Consider the following 18,494-nt stretch of genomic DNA (forward strand, 5'->3'; position numbering starts at 1 on the left):
AGCTGGAGAGACGGACTGTCCTGCTACAGCTCTGCCTAATGAACGTCCTTGAAGACGCCCGCTTTCATCTGCAACCCAAATGTCATCTCTATCAGGAGAGTACTTTGGGAAGGGGAGGTCAGGCGGAGCGTGCAGGAGCGCTTGGAGGCCAGCACCTCTGGCTCGTAGTGCCTGAACTGCGGGAATAATTTCCAGCACTCGGCCAGCACCCTGTGAAACCAGAAGTAGGTTCTCTCCAGATCCAGGTAGGGGCCACGGCAGAGGTCGGAGTCCGCGATGCTGGCAGCCCCAAACCTCTGCAGCTCTTCCTCAGGGGAGTGGCGGAAGCAGATCAGGCGCTGTCTGCAGGCGCAGCGCTGCCAAACCCCGATTTTGTAGAAGCCCACGGGCGTCTGCTCCAGGCGGAAGGCTTGTCCGTGGGGTGCCGAGAGGGGAATGAGCACCTTGTAGACACAGCTGCCTGTGCTGCAGCCTTCTGGGGCGTCCAGGATGATGGGTCGCCCCAGCCGTGGCACACAGGTGCGGTGGTACAGTTTCTGGCAGGTGTCCAGAAGTTTGCGCAGCATGTCCTGCACCGCGGCAGGGGAGTCCAGCGAGGCCAGAGGCACCTTCTGCCAGGCTTTGCACACCAGCCTCTTCTGCGGCTTCTTGCTGGGGCTGCCCTCCTTGCTGCTGCTGCTGGCTGGCTGCCTCTTGCTGAGCCGCCCGCAGAGCAGGAGCAGGGCTGCAGCAAGGGCCCAGGACTGCCACTGCTGCAAGGCCCACCAGACAAAGCCGCTCTGCTGCTGGCTCCTCAGATGCAGGGCCTTCTCCTGCCTCTCCACCTCCCGCAGCAGCCGAGCCATCTCCCTCTTCAGCATCTCCTCTCGCTCCCGCATGCGCACGCGCGTCTCCTCATCCAGCCCATCACCCGCTGGCCGTGGGCCCTGGCTGAGGATTAGGGCCCCCAGGGCAAGGAAGAGCAGGGCAGCCATGGTCTGCAGGAGGAGGGAGAGAAGGGCTTCAGTGGGGCTGGCAGGGAGGGCCTGTGCCCCGGCGGGGGCAGCCCCGTGCCCTGCCCAAGGCGCTGCCGCCAGCAGCTGGGCCCTCGGGGCAGGGCCAGAACCCACCCCCCGGGGGCCGCCTTTCTGCCCCGGCCCTGCTCCAGCCCGGCCTCCCCCTGCCTGCGCACTCACCTGGCCAGCTAGCACTGGGGCACAGCTGCTGCTGGCCCTTTTCTAGCTGCCCTCATTGTGATGCCATCGCAGCCACGCCCGCCAACCAGCCAGTCACCTTTGGGGAACAAGGGCCCCAACACCCCCCAACAGTAGGAGGGGGGTCCCAGGGGCTCCCTTTGCAAAGCAGACAGAAGTGTCCCCGAAGCCCCCACCAAACATCCAACTGGGTGAGCTGAGCCTGGGCTGCTTTGTCTCTGGAGATCCCCTCCCGTGAGATGGGACCAGCTCCCTTGGCGCTGGCCTCTCTGCTGCTGGACCAGCCGCTCTGCTCCTGCCTCCTTTCTGACACGCAGGGGCAGGTGGGTGCTGGTGTCCACCCATCGTGCTGGCGGGATGGGGCCGGTCCTTGGGAAGCTGTCTGCTCCTGTTGTTCCACTGCCAGAGGACATTGCTTCCAAAGAGACATTTCCCATGGCTGACAAGGGGGTGCAGATAGAGACTTCCCAGTGGGCCATCTCACAGCATCCTCCCGTTGATCTGGTGACCCCTGTGAAACACCAACCACAAGGTTTCTCTTCTTGGCTTGACCTTCAAGTTTAACCCATAAGCCCTCAACCTGTTCATCCCTGTTTTGCAAAGGCAGCTTTGTGCTATCAATCCAATGTCTTTCCCAGAAGACAGCCCTCCAGCCTCCTTCCTTGCCCATCCCTCCTGGACAGCTTAGAGCCATTGCTTGCAGTGTTCTAGCTGTGTGATTTGTCCCACCGAGCTGCACTGATGTCTGATCCTGGCTTTCTAGCTGCATAGTGGCTTCCAGCTCCTTCTTCCCCATGCCACGTGCATTGGTAGAGACCCCTTAGGTCTCTGCTGTGTCACCTCTGGAGAGGAAGAAGCCCTGATTCAGTTGAGCCACTTCACAGGTGTTTCCCTGTTGGATTCTAATCCGTCAGCAGCCCCTGGCTCTTCTGAGTTACTCAAAACTTCACCCCATTCCCCCACGAAGTCCAGCTTGGAGCTCTTCTTTACAAGTCTGACCAGCTTGTTGGCAAAGGTGCTCTTGTCCCACTCGGTCAGCTCAGTGCCATCAGCTCCTAAGGGATCCAGCTGCTCAAAGGTACCTCCAGCCATCATCGAAGCCAAAGCCTTGACTACCAGCTGCACAGCCAGGAACTGACCTCTTTGATTCATCTCTTTCCCGAACCCCTTCCTCTGAGGTGGAGAGTGAAGAAGAACCTCTCCCGTGCTCCTGGTCCTTCTAGCATTGCTCCGAGGGACTGTCATGGCTCAATGCCTGGACGGATCCCCGTGCCAGCCACTGGAAGCAGGGGCCCTCCTGGGGCTGGCAGTTACCGACTGAAATAGATTCATAAATAAATAAATAAATACATAAATACATAAATGAAATGATTGAGCTGGTGTCTCCAGGGAGGGTCTCCTCGACACCCCAGGTCAGCGATGCCGCCTGGAGCGGGTGGGTGGCTCTGATGACACAGCGAGCTCCAACAGGGAGCCCCCCCGGCATGGCGGGGATGGTTACAAACTGGCCAGAGGGCAAAGATTTTGGGGTGCCAGCAGCGGAGAGAGGGACCCGTGCTGAGGCATCCCCCCCTCCCCCCTCCCCGGGACAAGGAACCCTCAGATCAGGAGCAGCAGTTTGCTCTTTCCACTGGAGGATCCTGCTCTCCCGTAGGGAGCCCGTGGAAGGGGGAAAGCTGCGGTCTGGAGTCCCAGAAGGGCGAGTTGGGGGAGCCGAGAAGGGGGATGGAGCCGTCTGGGTGGAGGGGAAGGTGTTGGGGCTGGCTCGGGGCGCTGCTGGGCTGCAGGAGCAGCGCCGGGTCACACCGGGCGCTCCAGCAAACGACCCTCCTCCCGGTTGTCCCAGGCTTGGCAGCCTTTAAAACCACCCGAGGAAACCCTGCCTTGCCTGACAGCGCTAGAAATGAAATGTAGTGTTGATTTGGCATTCTAGTGTTAGAAACGTGGTGTCGGGTTTGGTACACATATAGATATAGATATACTGTAGTGTTAGGAATATATAGTTTGCTGGAGAGAAGTGAGATATCTGCACATTCCCATGACACCAAGAGTGGTTTATGGCCCAAGAAACTGAGGGACTTAATTGGGCTCCATCTGGGGGATCCGAACATGGAGCAGGATTGATGGCCCAAGATCAGACCCAACAAAGCCACTTCTATCTTGTTCCTCAGGGCAGGATGGCACCAGCAGGCAGAGATCACCTTGTTAACTGGGAAGGCAGGCAAGGGGGCAAGAAAGGTCAGAATTATACCTTAAAACGTAAACTGATAGAACGGCACGTGTAAACAGGGGCGGCAAACTTACGGGATAATTAGAAGCGTGGGATGGGCTGCAAACCCCGCAGTGCCCGGGCAGGGGGGGAGCGGGAAACAGAGCAGGGAACTTTCCGTCGGGAACGGGGCACACGGACCCTCACTCACCGGGCTGCGGCTGTGCCTGCGTGTTCGGGAGGCGTCAGCAGCCCGCGCTCGGCTGCACGACCCGTGCGGGGCCGTGCCCCGGCACGACGGACGCTCCTCGTCCCGCAGCCCCAGCCCCGTCCCGCAGCCCCGTCCCGCAGCCCCAGCCCTGTCCCGCAGCCCCGTCCCGCAGCCCCAGCCCCGTCCCGCAGCCCCGTCCCGCAGCCCCAGCCCCGTCCCGCAGCCCCAGCCCCGTCCCGCAGCCCCGTCCCGCAGCCCCAGCCCCGTCCCGCGGCCCCGTCCCGCAGCCCCAGCCCTGTCCCGCAGCCCCAGCCCTGTCCCGCAGCCCCAGCCCCGTCCCGCAGCCCCGTCCCGCCGCGGGGAGGCGGTTCCCACGCCCGGGATCCCGCCCCCGGGTCCCGCCGCTCCCGTCGGGCCGCGCGGCCGGGCGGGCGGGCGGGCGATGGCGGCGGCTGCGGGGCCGGGCCGGGGCCGAGCGCTGGGCCCGCGGGGTCGGGGCAGCCGGACCCTCCTCCCGGGGCCTCCCGAGGCCGGGCCCCGCGGGTCTGCCCCGCACCGCGGGTCTGCCCCGCACCGCGGCTCCTCGGCCGGGCGGGGAGAGGCGCGGGGCCGGGCCCGGGGCGCTGTCGGAGGCCTGGTCCCGCTCGTGCCTTCCCGGCCGGCGTGTCTGGGCCCTGGCGAGGAGGTGAGGAAGGAGCCTCGGGTGGGCGTGGAGCCGCCCGGTGTGTGAGGGAGGGTGGGTGGGTGGGTTAGTTCTGGCCCGGAGAGTTCACAGGGGCAGGGCCGGGAGGGCAGGCTGCTTGGGGGGGGTCTGGGCTGGACCCCCCGGCCAGGGTGGGGAGACAGGACGTTCCAGGGACGCCTGAGAAGGCTCCGGGTTGCTGGCCCGGGTGGTGCCGGGGGAGGTTTACATTCCTGCACCGGCAGGATGATGGAGCCGACTGCCCGGGGAGGGGGTTGGGTCTGGTAGGGTTAGGTTGTGGTTGGACCCGAGGACCTCAGGGGTCTTTCCCAATGAGAGTGATTCTGTGACGGTGGCTCCTCTGGGCTGGTTCTTGGACGAGGAACAAGCCCGTGTTGTTTGCCTGCCCCTGTCAGCCCTGGGGGACAGGCAAGATGTGCTCCCTGGGTGGGTTTTGCAGCAGTGAAGTTTGGATTCACCCACTTCATCCTCTGCCGTTTACTAGATAACAGCCACAGCTGACTAACCTTGACCTGTTAGCTCACAGCAGGTCAAGGGTCCAGCTCCTGAAGGTCTTGGGAGCTTGAAGTTTTCTGTGTTTCAAGTCTTTCTCCCTGGAGGAAATGGCAGAAGGGTGCAATTCATCCTCTGTCAGAGAGCTCGGCTTTCTCAAAATGTCAGTTTCCATCTACACACAACTAGTGCTGGTTGCTTCTGAGGACCCTGACCCAGGTTGTCCAGGGAGGTGGGAGATGCCCCATCCCTGGAAACCTGATTCTAGGTCGGGTTGGAGAGGGCTCTGAGCAGCCTGGTCTAGGTGCAGGTGTCCCTGCTAACTGCAGAGAGGTTGGCCTGGGTGGCCTTTGAAGGTTCCTTCCAACCCAAACCTCTGGCTGAGTCTGTGTTTGCTGTGTGCATCCAGCTGAGATGCTGGTATGGTAGAAGCATCAAGCAGGAGATGCTGAAGAGAAATGCCTTTCCAAGGGATGAGGCTGGGTTCTGTCCCATCATCAGGCTGCTTAGGTGTCTTAGACAAGAGTTTTTGTTTCCTCAGTGTTCAACTTCCACGTGTTCAATAATTGCCAGTCATAACCTAATCTTGCCTGCTGAGCCTTGTGTTGGTCTCTTTGTAATTCCTGACCTCCTTGTCAGTGGTAACAGCTGCTCTGCAGGTCTCATGCCTGTCCAGGGCAGTAACCCTCTCTCCCCCACCAGCCCACAGAGACTGTTCCCAAGGATCATGGCTCGGGCAGGTTTGTCCCGCGCTGCCCTGGAGCCATTTGTACCAGCTGCCCAAGTGCCCATTTCACATCCCTTGGCTCATCGGTGTGTCTGTAGGAAAGGAGTCACGTCCATAGAGAGGTACTATTTCATCAGCTGTCGATGAGCAGGGGCTCAGTGAAATGAGGGAGGTGAAGAGAGAAAGGGGTTTGTGACCTTCAGAGGGTGCTGGAATCAGAAACAAAGGAGCCGCAGGAGTTGCTCTTCAGCAATGCAGAGCTTGCAGCACTTTACCTTTCTCACATCTATCAGCTGTTTTGTGTTGTCCCACTGGACTGTTTACTCTTCATTTCCTTCTCTGACAGGTGTCTTTGTGGCTACAGAAAATGAATGGGAATGAGCTTCTCCTACAGCACAAAGAGAGTGCAGTTGGTGCCTTGTATGAGATGGTAGAAGGCAGTGGAGCCTCAGGCAGGGATCTTTCTTTGCTGATAGAGGATATGAAGGAGAAGGAATCAGCATATAAAGCAGAAGGTGAGTTTGAAGCTGCAGTTCTCAGCTGACATATTGTCTGGGTAGCCAGGGCAGCAAGCCTGGAGCTGACTGCAGAGTCTGAGCTGGGGTTAATCCACAGTTCAGGAAGGGGCTGGAGGAGTCTGGAACAGCAGCAGGGTGATTCAGTGGTGCTGGAGCTGCCAGTGAGTGTTTGAGGATGTGGGATTTTGTGGAGCAAGTGAGGGGTTCAGGGGACCATGAGCCATTTGTAACACACATGTTAAAAGAAGAGTGATACAAAAAATTACTCTGTTGCCTTGTCTTTGTTTTCCAGCTAAAACTCTACAGGGCATTCTGAAGGAAGGCCTGGGCCTTTCCCTCTCTAGTCTGTCCAAAGAAGCCAGCAACAGTCTGGATGTCCTGGTGAGCAGTGCATTGGCACTTGAAACCAAGGACACTTCTCTTACCAGGTAATTTTTCCCACAGTGCATCAGGGGGGATGGTCTGTGCTCCTTCCCTCTGGTTTTTCAGTTCAACAGATTCAAACTCGCATTTCTCACCAGGAATCTGCCTGGTCCAGCTTATTTTGCAGGCTTGGAGCAGCTTTGGAGAGCAGAGGAACTGAGAGAGCACAAAGCTTTAGCTCTTGGTTATCCTAGTGTGCCAGCTTTGGCTGGGATGGGGTCAACTTCCTTCTGGAGTAGTGCTGTGTTGTGGGATTTGATAGGAAGGAATGTTGAAGAACCACTGATGGGTTGAGTTGTTGGTGAGAAAGCAAGGACTTTTCCACTTGCCATGCTTTCCTCATGTGCAGGCCCACAGGAAGCTGGGAGGGAGCACAGCCAGAGCAAAAGATGCAAACTGGCCAATGGAATATTCCATATCAGGCCATGTCAGGCTCAGTATGTAGCTGGGAGTTGGAGGGGGAGTTTCCCTCTCTCTCTGGGTTGCAGTGTGGGGGCTTCTCCTGCAGGATCACAAGCCTGGGAGGGGCCAGCAAGGGTCAGCAGGGGGTGAGCAGGTGCACTGCACATCACCTGTTTGTGTGTTCTAGTAGAGTAAGAATTACTGCTCTTACTGCTTTATTTCAATGATGAGATGGATTTTCTCTCCCGAGTCTCTTGAAGATTCTCTCCCCTCTCCTGGGGGGCAGAGGGAGAGTGAGTGGGTGAGCAGCTGCATGGTATTTAGCTACCTGTTGGCTCAAACCATGACACCCAGCAGGGAAGTTTCTGAAGCCTGAAAACTTTGTAGGCCAGAGCTAAATCCCCCTTTTTTGGCTGTGCTTTTGCAGGCAGTGGCTGCAGGATGCTTCCACTCAGACTGTTGTGCCAGGTCACACAGTCTGGAGTAGGTTTCATACTGCTTAGGCAAGGGCTAGGGAATTGTAACTCGACTTTCAGCAGCAGCTCCTCATTGTTCCTTCTCTTGTCTGGCCTCAGTGAACCTAAGGAATTTTCCTTGGCCACAGAAACTGGCAGCTGATACTCTGTTCTTCCTGGGCCCCTCTCCCCAGCCTGGCCTTAGAACAGCAGGTTGGTGCTGAGCATTGGCAGGAAGGAAGGAGCAGAATCTCTCTTGGCACCCAGTGGTTGCTGGCTGCTCAGGGCCGTGGCTCTTGGAGCTCTTCTGAGTTGGAGGGGCAAGCAGCTTTGAGCCACGTGGGAAGAGGAGGAGACTGAAATACTGCTGGTCATGCCCTGGGGACCTGCATTTTCAGGGACTGAGTAGTTTCTCTCAAAGGCAATTTGACAAGTCAGCAGTGGAGCATCAGGTGGTGTGCAAGCCAGTGGTGATGTTCACTGGAGTGCCAGGTCTTGCTGACTTCCTCCTGCTCGGCTTGCTGGGCCATTTCTCCTGCCAAATGCAGTGTTTGTTAGTTAAAGGAAGTAATTTCTGTGAAGTGTGGAGATCATAATCGTGATTCATCTGAGTGTCTGAAGAGCTGACTCCTGAGCCTGCCCCTTGCACCTGTCCTTTCACCAGCTTCTTCAGTGCCATCAACGATAGGACTTTGGAGCTGTATGCAACAGAAGCAAAAAACAAGGAAATGGAACTGGAAGTGAGCAAGATGAGGGAAAAACTGACTGCAGTGCTGCTGCTGGAGGAGCGTTTAAAGGAGTGAGTAATGGATGGGAAAAGGGAAAGCTGCAGGAAGTACCTCTGGTATCTGCAGCCTGGAACGCTGGGTGTGGTGACTAACCAGGATAAGCCAGTGCTCAGGGGTGTGACACATCTCTGCTACACAACATGAGGCAGCAGCTGTTAGCAGCCATGGGCTCTGGACACGCAGCAGTCACAAGAGGCTTGGGGGCCATCAAAGCCATTGTTTTAAAGCAGACATGGCCTCCAAGCAGCTTTCAGATCGGGGCTGGCATCAGCCACCAGTTGCTTTTGTCTGAAGTTGAAGGCAAACCTGGTTTTCTGACCACATGTTGCATGGGCTGTGTCATCAGAGTGAAGGAACCAGGCAAAACAGGACCCATTGCCAGGCAAGAATTCCCTGGAACCAGCAGCATGTGGGAGACTTGGGAAAACCAGAACAATTTTGTTCTCAAGTCAGCTCCCAAGAGGATGTGAGCTGAAGTGCTTGACCAAGCAGAGCAGCCTCAGCCCCTGCCTTGGGTGGGGCTTGGCCCAGATGTTCTCCACAGCCACCTCCCAGTCTAGTGATCTCCTGGTTTAGCCTTTACAAGTGGTGCTTGTGGCACTGCTGGTGGGCAAGGTCCCAGCCCGTGTGCTTTCTGCAGCTTGGCTGTGGCCCCTGGCTGTGCTCTGAAGCTTGGCTTGCACAGCAGGTCTCTGCTGGAGTTAGGAGATGTGCAGAGGACTGTCACTGTGCTTTCCTGCAGATGGCTTCAGCCTTGCCCTTTGTTTTGTCTTTCTTGCCTGGCCTTTGGGAGTCTGGAAGTCAGAGCTGTGGGTGTTTCCAGTGGGAGGTTTCACAGGGAAATGCAAGTGCTTCTCCACTCTCCCTTCTGCTGTTGGTTGTGTTGCCTGGTTTAGCTGGAGCATAGCTAAGGTAGCAGTATTTGTGTTCTGGTATTTCTTGGAATGTCAAGTTTGTTTCTTTTTGTATCTCTGTCTTTTTTAAGGGATATTAAAAAAACAGAAGAACACCTGGACATAGAAGAAGTCAAAGCTGACAACCGAGAGCATAACTTGGACTTCTTGAGCAGGAAATCTGTGGATATTGGCAGCAGGATCAGGGCTGCTGAGGTGGGTGGAACGAATGTTCTGAGAAGATGTTGTGAGGGGACTGCACTGTCGTGGTTGGTTGGGCCCAATCTTGTAGTTACAGGGACATCCAGGAGCTTCCTAAACTCGGGCACTGCTGGGCTAACAGGACTGGTTGTCTAACAGGACAATTTGTTACTCCCCTGGAGTTCTTCCTGATACCTTCCTGATCTCTCCCCAGGACATCCTGGGATAGTGCCAAGACATGTCTCTTCTTTCCCTGAGACCTGAAGTAGCTTGGACTTCCTTGTGCTTCTTGTCAGGTCCTGTCACAGAAGAGTGCACAGACAGCACCAGCAGAGTAGCTGGTTCACACTGAGGTGCTTTGTGTGTCAACATCCAGAATCGGGCATTTCTTTGAAATGTGGGAATGATGAAACACAAAAGCCCAAAGGTGTGGTGTCTTCTCCTTCCCCTTTGCTACCTGATGAAGGGCACATGAATGCTTGAATTAACACTTGGCTGCTGCCCAGGACCTTGACAAGCAGGAGATGCAAACGTGTCCGCACGGTTGGCAACACTGGACTGAGAAGCATCTTCCCAGCATTGCCTTGTGCTTTTCTGCCACTGGTTCTGGATGCCAGTTCTAGCAGCAACTGACTTCATCTACCTGCAGCAGCTGTGGTTCAAATGGCAGATGTTTCTGTGGTTGCCAAACTGCATTCTTGTGTGCCTGTTTAGACCGAAAGCCAAGGAAAGGGCCAAACCTTTCTCCTCCCTCTGAAGTGGTGTGGTCAGTTCCCAACCAGCTCTCTCCTGTGTGCAGGAGCAGATCACTGCTACAGGATTGGACCGGTCGCTGACACATGAGGCCCTCATGAACCTGTCTGAGGTAGGTCTTCTGGCAGCAGAGGGATGCTTCTGCAGGGGCACAGACCAGGCTGGTTTGTTGGGTGGTTGCAGGAAATGCACTTTGCTCTGTGGTTACCTGAGCCAGTGTCTTCTGAGCAAAGGCAGGAAGTCTAGTGAAGCCCAAATGCTGAGCCACCAAAGGCTGTTTTTTTCTGTCATGTCTTTACACAGAACATTTTTGGCTGTATTATAAGCCCAGCAGGAAAATCTGTTAAAAGAAAAGGCCCCTTCTGGAGTTGCAAGCTACAGATTCTCCAGCTTTGTGCTGAACCATGTGCACACATGGAACATTCCTTGGTGGTGTTCCCTCTGCACTCACCCCATTTCAGTATGATTTGCTGTTCCTGTGATGAGAGCTTAGTCTTTCTCCCCAGGCACTTTGCTGGGTTTTCCTGCACGTTAGTGTAACTGCAGAGTGACAAGAGGCTTCCTGGTGTTCATGCTGTCGATCTCCTGAACGGGCACTGGGTGGCGAAGTTGACATGGCCCAGGGTTTCAGAAGAGAGCTCAGCCAGAGGAATTCCTGCTGGGATTTTACATACACAAAACCACAGGCAATTTCCTGGGCCTCTTGTCTTCCAGGAGCTGAACACGAGGGCAAGTTGACTTGCTGACATTTCTGTGTCTACTTTGCCAGGAGCTCACTGAATTGTGCAGCACAAATTCCTTTCTCTTTGGAGTGAGGGGCTTTTGGTCTTTTTCCTTCAAGTTGATGATTTGAAAAGAGTTGAGGGCTGTGGAGGGTGCTCAATTTTCAGCCCCCAAGAGAAATGACTCCCCCTTGTTAGAGAAGAAGCAAAGCAGGACAAGTGTCAGAGGAGTCTTTGCTGCCAGGTGTGCAAAACTTCTCACACAGAAGCCGAAGGCATGAGAGTGTGTCCCTTTCCTTGGGCTCAGTTCTCTGGCCGCCAGGGACACTGACAGTGCAAGTCCCCTGGTGAATTCTCATTTGAAGCCCCCTCTCCTTACAGGGAGGTGAGGTCAGGTGGTTCTAGTGTAAGAAAAGGAGTCTGAAGATGTTTTCAGACCCAAGAAAAATTAACTGATGCCTCTGTGTAAAAATAACTGACTGATAACTGGAGGAAAAGCAGGTCTTGAGTTTCCCTTGGGTTTTAAGAAGGCTCATGAAAGCTCTGACCAACGTTTGTGAATTCTGAAATGCTGTAGGTAATTGTGGATCTCTTGAACCGATTGACTTGCCTTCTACAAGTAAGTCTAGAATATAATCTGCCTTGTTCTCTTTGCAGAAAGTGGCTGGACTGCAGCAAGAAACTGCCTCTTTGCAGAAGAAACTGGAGTCTTACCTAAATTTACCTCCTGTAATTATTTTTTCCGCTGTTGTATTGTGTTTGCCATCAGATGAATTTGAACAGTCTTGAGAATGTAAAAGCTATTGTTGTGATGGTTTCAGTGGACAGGTAGATGTCCTGCAGGTCTTAATGGTGTGAACAGGAGGCTGCACATGTCGATTAATCAGAGCCAGGCAATGAATTAAGTATGTTTGCCAGGCAAACTGTGTTTAAACAACGTGCATAGATTGACTGGGTGAGCTCAGTGTGAAGGTGAGTTAGCCTGGAATTAGAGAAGGGAACATGGAATCAAATATCATTCCTTAGTATAACAACTTACTTTGAGACTTAGCAGCTTCTTAGCTCGACATGTCCTCGGGCTGTCAATACGGTGTCAACCTTGTGCAGAGTTTAGAGCTTGAAGCCAGATTTTCAGGATTATGACACAGCAGCCAAAGGTAGGAGTTGTCCCCTAGACTTGTGTGAGCACTGGCTGCTCCACCAATCTCTTTGATTTCTCCTGTGGGTGCTGAGAACTCACCTTGGGTGTGTTTCAAGGACAGGCCCTCGATTGGGAGGTTTGGAAAACTTTTAAAAATGGAGGGGTTTTTAGGCTTTAGGCCATGCCAGACTTTTGGAAAATGGTGCCCAGACCAAGCTGGTCCTAGGCTTTGGATGTCAGTACCTTTTGCCTGTGAAGGGTGTGCACAGAACTGATTTTGTTCTCCCCACATTCCCCTGCTGCACATCATCAGACCCTCGCAATGATGCGGGGACCCTGTTTCCAGCTGAAACACTGATTTTTATGCCATTTTCTCTCATTAGAGTCTCCCCCTTGCACGAGTCAAGATTGAGGAAGTCAAACGAGAGCTGGTAAGCCTTTGTTTTTCATCTTTCACAGGGATTGACATGAGTGCTGTCATTCCAAAACAAGCTGTCTATACTATTGGTTGGGAGTGGATCTTCCTCAGATCTCCGTGATCTGCAGAGGGAAACTCTGCTCTAGTAAGGCAGAAGCTGTGTGTGGGTAAGAGGAACTGCTGGAGGAATGACACCTCAGCTACCAAGGCGGTTGGGTGTGATGGGGTCAGTGGGGATTAGGTCTCTGGATCCCTCTGGATTTGGTCTGCTTCCCCTGCCTGGGTATTTATTCCCTCAGCTCTGTTGCAGCTTCGTGGTGTCTCCCCCTTCCTTGCTGCTCCTGAGCTGGGAGGGCTCTAGGGCCCATGTTGCATGTTGCAGCTGCCTTGTGGGCTGCCATGAGGATCCTCCCCTGTCAAGCCTCCTGCCCCTTTAAATCCGTGCTTGTGCCACCTGCAGGGCTGGGTGCTGGGGAACAGCCATGTCCAGCTGTTTGGGAAGCTCATAGGCAGCTGTCCTGAGCGAGCTGGGCCCCATCTGAGCACAAAGCCTGCCTTGGGTTCTTTAGGCCACCATCTTGTGGCCCACAGGGAAAGCACAGGGTGTTTGTGATGAGCCTGAGAGCTGAGATCAGAAACCACAGGTCTCGGAGAGGATTTGGAATGTTTGCAGATGGGACTGCTCAGCTTGGTTAAACCACTGGGTTTTGATTCAGAACTACAAGTTGACCTCAGCAGCCTGAGGCTTTGATCAGCCCAGAATGCTCAGCTCTGGAGTGTCCCTGCTCAGCTGGAAGTGTCTGATACCAGCACACTGGGGCACAGCATAAAAGCAGCTGAGCTTGCTCAGCCCTTCCTTTGGAGGTTTCTCTGCAGCTGTCTACAGAGACTGCTGCTGTCTGCAGCAGTGACAGCTCCCAGTTCAATTCTTGGGCTCATCAGTACTGATAAGATCCCCAGATCTGGTCGTCTGAGCCATGTTTGTCTAACAAGGATGTAGGAAGACTGTTTCATGGTTGCTGATTCCTCTTGTATTTTCCTTCTGCTAGAGAGCTGCGGAGGCAGAGTTGTCAAAGGAGATTGAAAAGCTGGATCTTTGAGATGCTCATTAAGTAGCAGTTCACCTGAACTGGCCTATGTGGAAGGTTTGCTTTCTATTGCCTCTTCGTTTGCACTGGGGAAGCACTTTGGACTTGCTACTGCACCAGCAGCTTTCTGCCTTACCCTTCTTGTTGTTGGGTGGTGCACTCGAGGCCTTCCAGCAAGCACACTCAAGCCTACAGTTCTTGGAGCCTTCAGTTTGTAAATATCACCTATTTTTCATTAAATATCCCACAAGTTTCCTGCTTTCTTTGTCAGTTCTTTTTCCAGATGTGATGGACACCTGTAATTGGCCTCTAGGGGAGGTGCCAGGGGGAAGTTTAGGTTGGGTATTAGAGGAAACCAATACCCTTTACTGAAAGGGTAAACACTGGAATGGGCTGCTATGCAGGTTTGGTTTGGGTTTGTTTTGTTGGTTTTTTTAATAGTGGGGGAAGGGCCCCAGGGTTGGCTGCAGTAAAATCTGAGAAGTTCCCCCTGCTCCAAACCCAGCTGAGGAGCCTTTAGAGGGACAACAGATTCATCTCTGATTAATGTAGGAAAGAACTGAGATAAGAGCTGAGCAGAGCAAGGAGTGAGAAAGAAGAGCTGAGCAGGAGAGGTGAAAGGCAGTGCTGGGGTGAAGATCCCGGGTGGTTGGTGAGGGAGAAGGGGCAGAAGGTGCCCAAGCAGAAGTTTCCCTGCAACCCATGGAGAGATGGCAGCTGTGCCCCTGCATCCATGGAGGAACATGGTGGAACATTCCCTGAAGGCGCCAGGAGGGGTGAACTTGGATTTGCTGCAGTGGACTTGGATCATGCAGCTTGGGAAGCCCCCGGGCCAGGGGAGTTTGTTCCCGAAGCAGCCGTGACTCTGTGGGAAGCCCAGGCTGGAGCAGCTCCGGGCCTGGTGGGAAGGACTCATGAAGGGGAGGTTCGTGGAGGACTCTCTGCCATGGGAGGGACCCTGTGGGGAAGCAGGGGAGGACTGTGAGGAATCCTTCTTCCTGAGGAGGAAGGAGCAGCAGGACCCACCAGCCTGTGACCTGACTCTAAACCCCATCCCCATCCCCTGTGCCGCTGGGGGGAAGCAGGGAGAGAAGCCGGGAACGAAGGGTTTATGGTAATGATTTAGCCTGGTGTGCCTGTCCACGGGAGCTGCTACTTCACTGCAGAAATTGATTTCACTGATCTGCAAGAAGACAGATCCTTTCCATTGCTTCATGTCCCCCCTTGCAGTAACAGGATCATGAGGTCTGATTATGTTTAGGGTGTAGCTCTGGTTTCTAAGATGCTGCGAGGTCAGGGTGTTAGTGAAGTGCCTCCCTTGTCCAGTTTCTTTCACTGTGGTGGGGAAGAGTTGAAGGATGTTCACAGAGCCACTGCTCGTGGGAATCTTCTGCCTCATCTTCCATAACCTGGAGGGAGCTGCTGTTTAATTTCAGGTTTTTAAATCAAGAAGTTAGGGAAGGGTTAATTGCCTTCTTTTCATGACTCTTGATGTTTGATTTTTTTTCTGGGCTAGAAATCAAGATCATGAGCAAGGGGACAAGCCATCTTTTGAACATGTGGGCTAAGCTGGCTAAGGGGAAATCACCTCCAAGGTAACTGATGTCAAATCCAGAGGGGTCATCGGTAGTGGAGGGATGAGTACAGTGCAGCTACTGCTCACAAAAAAAATCCCAAACTCAACAACCAAACAAAACCCCAAAAAACAACAACCAAAAAAAGGCAAGGGGGGACTTTGAATCTGGAAAAAGCAAGAGCATGACGTGATGTTTCCAGCTGTGGAAGGGGTACAAAGTCATAGTCTTGAAAGGCATCAGAACGTAGCTGGGTAGTCAACAGAAAATGATGTAAGAAGAAAGCCATTGTCAGGCACTAGAGGTCATGGCCCAACAATTGAGGAATCTTAATCGCTGGAGGCTTTTAAGGGCAGATCAGAAATGCTGTGCTTAAGTGTTTATACCGTGAGGGGATATTGACTGTGCTTTGGGATAGCAAGATGGATTAGATGAAGGCTCAGGGTGCCACCAGCTCTGCCTTTCAGTTAGAGCCTCAAGACTGACCCAGCTAACATCAGATGAAGAAAGCTTTTTATGGCTCGCCCTGACTCAAGGCTCAAGGAGGATTTCCTGAGGCTGTGGCACTCCCTGAGCACCACTTCATCTCATAACACTGCATCAGCTGGCAAATGTGGGGGCTGTTCTGCCCCTGCAGCCCCAGGGCAGCTGTGCTGCTCCTTGGCTGCTGCTGTGGCACAGCATGCTCTGTGTCCCACCCAATACAGACAGGGGCAGACTGACTCAGAAGCTGTCCAAAGACAACCACGTGTTGGTTCCTAGCATTTGGAAACACAAGGAACAAAAAAGAGCCAGCAGCTGCATTCGAGCTGTGTGCCACAGCTGAGCCACCTGCAGCACGTGCTGGCAGTTCAGCTTTGGTTGGGAACAAGGAAAGGCAAATAAACAAGATTTATGCAGCCCCTAGACTGTCAGTAAGATTTCTCAGCTCTTTGGCTTTGCGTTTGGATGGGAAGAGGGCAGCTGGAGTTGTCCTCCCTCGCTGCTGGTGTGTGGGCAGCCCAGCTTTCCCAGCGTGAGGATGGGACGCAGGAACGCCCCGCAGAGGTCCTGCCGAGACAGGAGCAAGCCAGCCTGAGTGCTTGGCTAAGAAAATGTTTGATTTGGGGCTCCACCCTCTGCCCTGGCAGATGCTGAGTGTTTCCATGGAGGTCTCAATGAGTGGTGGGGAGCTGTGGCAGCCTGCAAGGGGGACTGCCAGCTGGACCCCTCGGTCAAAAGCAATGACCCAACTGGGAATGACACATGTGCCTGGAGAGGCCTCCACTGCTTCAGCTTTGCCTCAGGTTACACCAGCTGCTCCACGCTGAACTTCCAGCCTGCTGCTTGGAGATACCCAGCTACCAACACCTTGCAAGCTGGGAGCAGTTGTGCTCACTGGGAGCTCTGCATGAGGCTCCTGCAGCTCCAGAGCAGCTGCCCAGGGTGTGGGATGCTCTAGGGCTGGAGCTGGAGCAGGGCTGTGCTGCAGATCCCCTGGTTTTACAAAGTGCAGAAGATGTGGAGGCTTCATCACCATGCCCTCAGTTCCTCCTCCTGGAGGATCCAGACTCCACCTGAGTTTAAATAAATACATAAATAAATAATAAAAATTATGTACTTGATGTGTAAGCCAATGGTCAGCTCAAGTGTAAACTTGCATATGTTTTACCACAGAGTGGCACACTGTCCTTTTCAGGCCAATATCAAAACTGCTTCAGGAAAAAAAAAATTAAAAATGAGCTAGGGGCTAGAGATTTATTTAAAATAAAACATTTAGGTCCTAAAACCACAATCATAACAATAATAGATGCTCAAGAAATGCAAAATACATGAGAAAAATATAAAGCTACTGAGTTGAAACACTTATGGATTTACTCAAAATACCTTGGATGAAAAGGTGTGGATGGAACCTCTTTTGGCTATATATTTCAGCTAGTAATATAAAAATACTCCATTTATTTTAAACATTTAATTATGGTTGCTTTTCATTCTTCCTTTAAAAGCATTCAAAATTATCTTCCATTCATATAAATCCTTCAGTAGATACAGAACATTAACAGGGGACTTTGTAGTTAAATACAATTTTAAAAAATATTTAAATAGTTTGAAGATTCACTTTTAAAGTAAGTTGGTTGCATGTAGTACAATCTCCAGTTAAACATTCCAAATATTCTTATGATACTCAATTCTGTTTTGGGTACTTACAAGCAAGAAATGTGACCTGTCAAATTTTAAGTGCACTTGAGATTTTTTTAATTACATCTAGTACTGAATAGGTCTTACAGGTCTGGGAACGATTTTGTATTTCTGAGATATTATTTGAATGTTTTAAATACAGGGTCAGTAGTGAAATAAGAGTGATCTTGGTTCACATGGCCTTGCATGCTGCAGGAAATCCTTCACTTTGTCCCTCACTATGCAGTTAGTGTTCGTATCTTCAAGCAGCTTTAGATATATTTTTCACTTTCTTATACACTCAAATATCAGTATCAGACTGAAAGAATTTCTCCCATTCAGAAATACTTCTGTGCAAAAAGAACCCAAACAACAAAAACAAGGGAGTAAACAGACGCTTCACCCTGTGTGTTTGAAGTACAACTTGTGGTTCCTCCTCTCTGCTGGGTGCCACCTGGGATGTGGGAGGATACAGCACTGCCTCCAAGCTATTCAGCATCCCATTGTCCTTCCTGAACTCTGTAATCTCTGGTAAAAAAAAACCAAAACACCAAAAACCAAACAACCCAACACCTTATCTAATACACGTCTCCTCTAGGCCCTTGCTAGTGATATGTTTGATGCTAGCCAATATTGGCTGGTAAAACCCAGTAGCAAGGAAAGGTATCATCTCTCTTCCTGCCCCAGGAGATGTGGGCTGTAGCTCAGGGGTGGGATGAACCACAGGTGTGCCAGGCACCCTTCTCGTGGTCCCCAGCAGCCCTGCCGGTGGCTGCCGAGGAGCCCGGGTGACTTGGCCAGGGGGCAGGTGCACAGCGAGGGGAGGGCTTGGCTGGGTTTCAGCAGCCAAGTTTGTGACTTCAGATGCTTGGCAGCCCAGCTTGGAAAACGGGAGCTGTTTAAATGTTACTCGGAAGGTGAAGTTTCTATATATTCCTCCTGCAGAAGGATGCTTAGTCATTGTGCCTATGGAGACTGCTGTCAGGAGCATGAGGACTGGCTCCTGAGAAGTCATTCTCCCAGCCTGGAGCTGGAGGGAAACTTTTGCTCTGGGGCTGGCTCTGAGGTGATAGCAAGGATGGAGGAGCTCTGCTCCCCCTCCCAAGACTCAGGTTGGGGAAGCCAAAGTGCCCTCACAACCAGCTTTTACTTTGACACAGAAACAAGATTCAAGGTTGCTCCTGCCCTCTGCTCCAGCGCTGAGCTAATTTCCTCCCATTGTCTTTTCCAAATTGCAAGTGCCGTGGAGGGGAAGAGGTGGGAGGGGGACAATCCCACTGGAAGAGCATGGCTGCACTGTTGGGAACCTCTGCAGCTCCCTTCCCTGGTGAGCCTGTCCAGAGGTGTCCCGCTGAGCCTCCCACTTCTCAACCAAATTCTTCCTTGTGGAGGAGTCCTTATCGCTTCCTTGTGGAGGTAACTAGTG

The 18,494-nt window shown here is 53.0% G+C and overlaps 3 protein-coding genes across 4 annotated transcripts in view; 1 reads left to right on the forward strand and 2 right to left on the reverse strand.

Moving 5' to 3' along the window:
- Positions 1 to 18,494, reverse strand: part of LOC127395940 (inositol 1,4,5-trisphosphate receptor-interacting protein-like 1) — a 149,317-nt gene that overhangs the window by 383 nt on the left and 130,440 nt on the right. The gene's annotated exons all lie outside the window — the stretch shown is intronic.
- Positions 36 to 3,724, reverse strand: LOC127395571 (inositol 1,4,5-trisphosphate receptor-interacting protein-like 1). Its single transcript, XM_051642712.1, has 4 exons — positions 3,498 to 3,724; positions 2,333 to 2,510; positions 1,370 to 1,704; positions 36 to 977 (listed from the first exon to the last, which is right to left on the reverse strand). Exons 2-4 carry the CDS (start codon positions 2,436 to 2,438, stop codon positions 36 to 38), a joined length of 1,383 nt encoding a protein of 460 aa, XP_051498672.1. The 5' UTR covers positions 2,439 to 2,510; positions 3,498 to 3,724.
- Positions 4,050 to 13,596, forward strand: HAUS1 (HAUS augmin like complex subunit 1). Of its 2 annotated transcripts, XM_051643437.1 has the most exons (9): positions 4,050 to 4,298; positions 5,882 to 6,050; positions 6,346 to 6,481; positions 7,998 to 8,132; positions 9,107 to 9,230; positions 10,015 to 10,080; positions 11,348 to 11,419; positions 12,215 to 12,262; positions 13,299 to 13,596. In XM_051643437.1, the coding sequence occupies exons 1-9, from the start codon at positions 4,056 to 4,058 to the stop codon at positions 13,347 to 13,349; spliced, it is 1,044 nt and encodes a 347-aa protein (XP_051499397.1). In that variant the 5' UTR covers positions 4,050 to 4,055; the 3' UTR covers positions 13,350 to 13,596. The 2 variants fall into 2 exon arrangements, with proteins under 2 accessions (XP_051499397.1, XP_051499398.1); XM_051643438.1 differs by lacking the exons at positions 12,215 to 12,262; positions 13,299 to 13,596 and adding an exon at positions 12,291 to 13,289.

Source organism: Apus apus, chromosome Z (genome assembly GCF_020740795.1).
Source record: "Apus apus isolate bApuApu2 chromosome Z, bApuApu2.pri.cur, whole genome shotgun sequence".
NCBI classification, from domain to species: Eukaryota; Metazoa; Chordata; class Aves; order Apodiformes; family Apodidae; genus Apus; species Apus apus.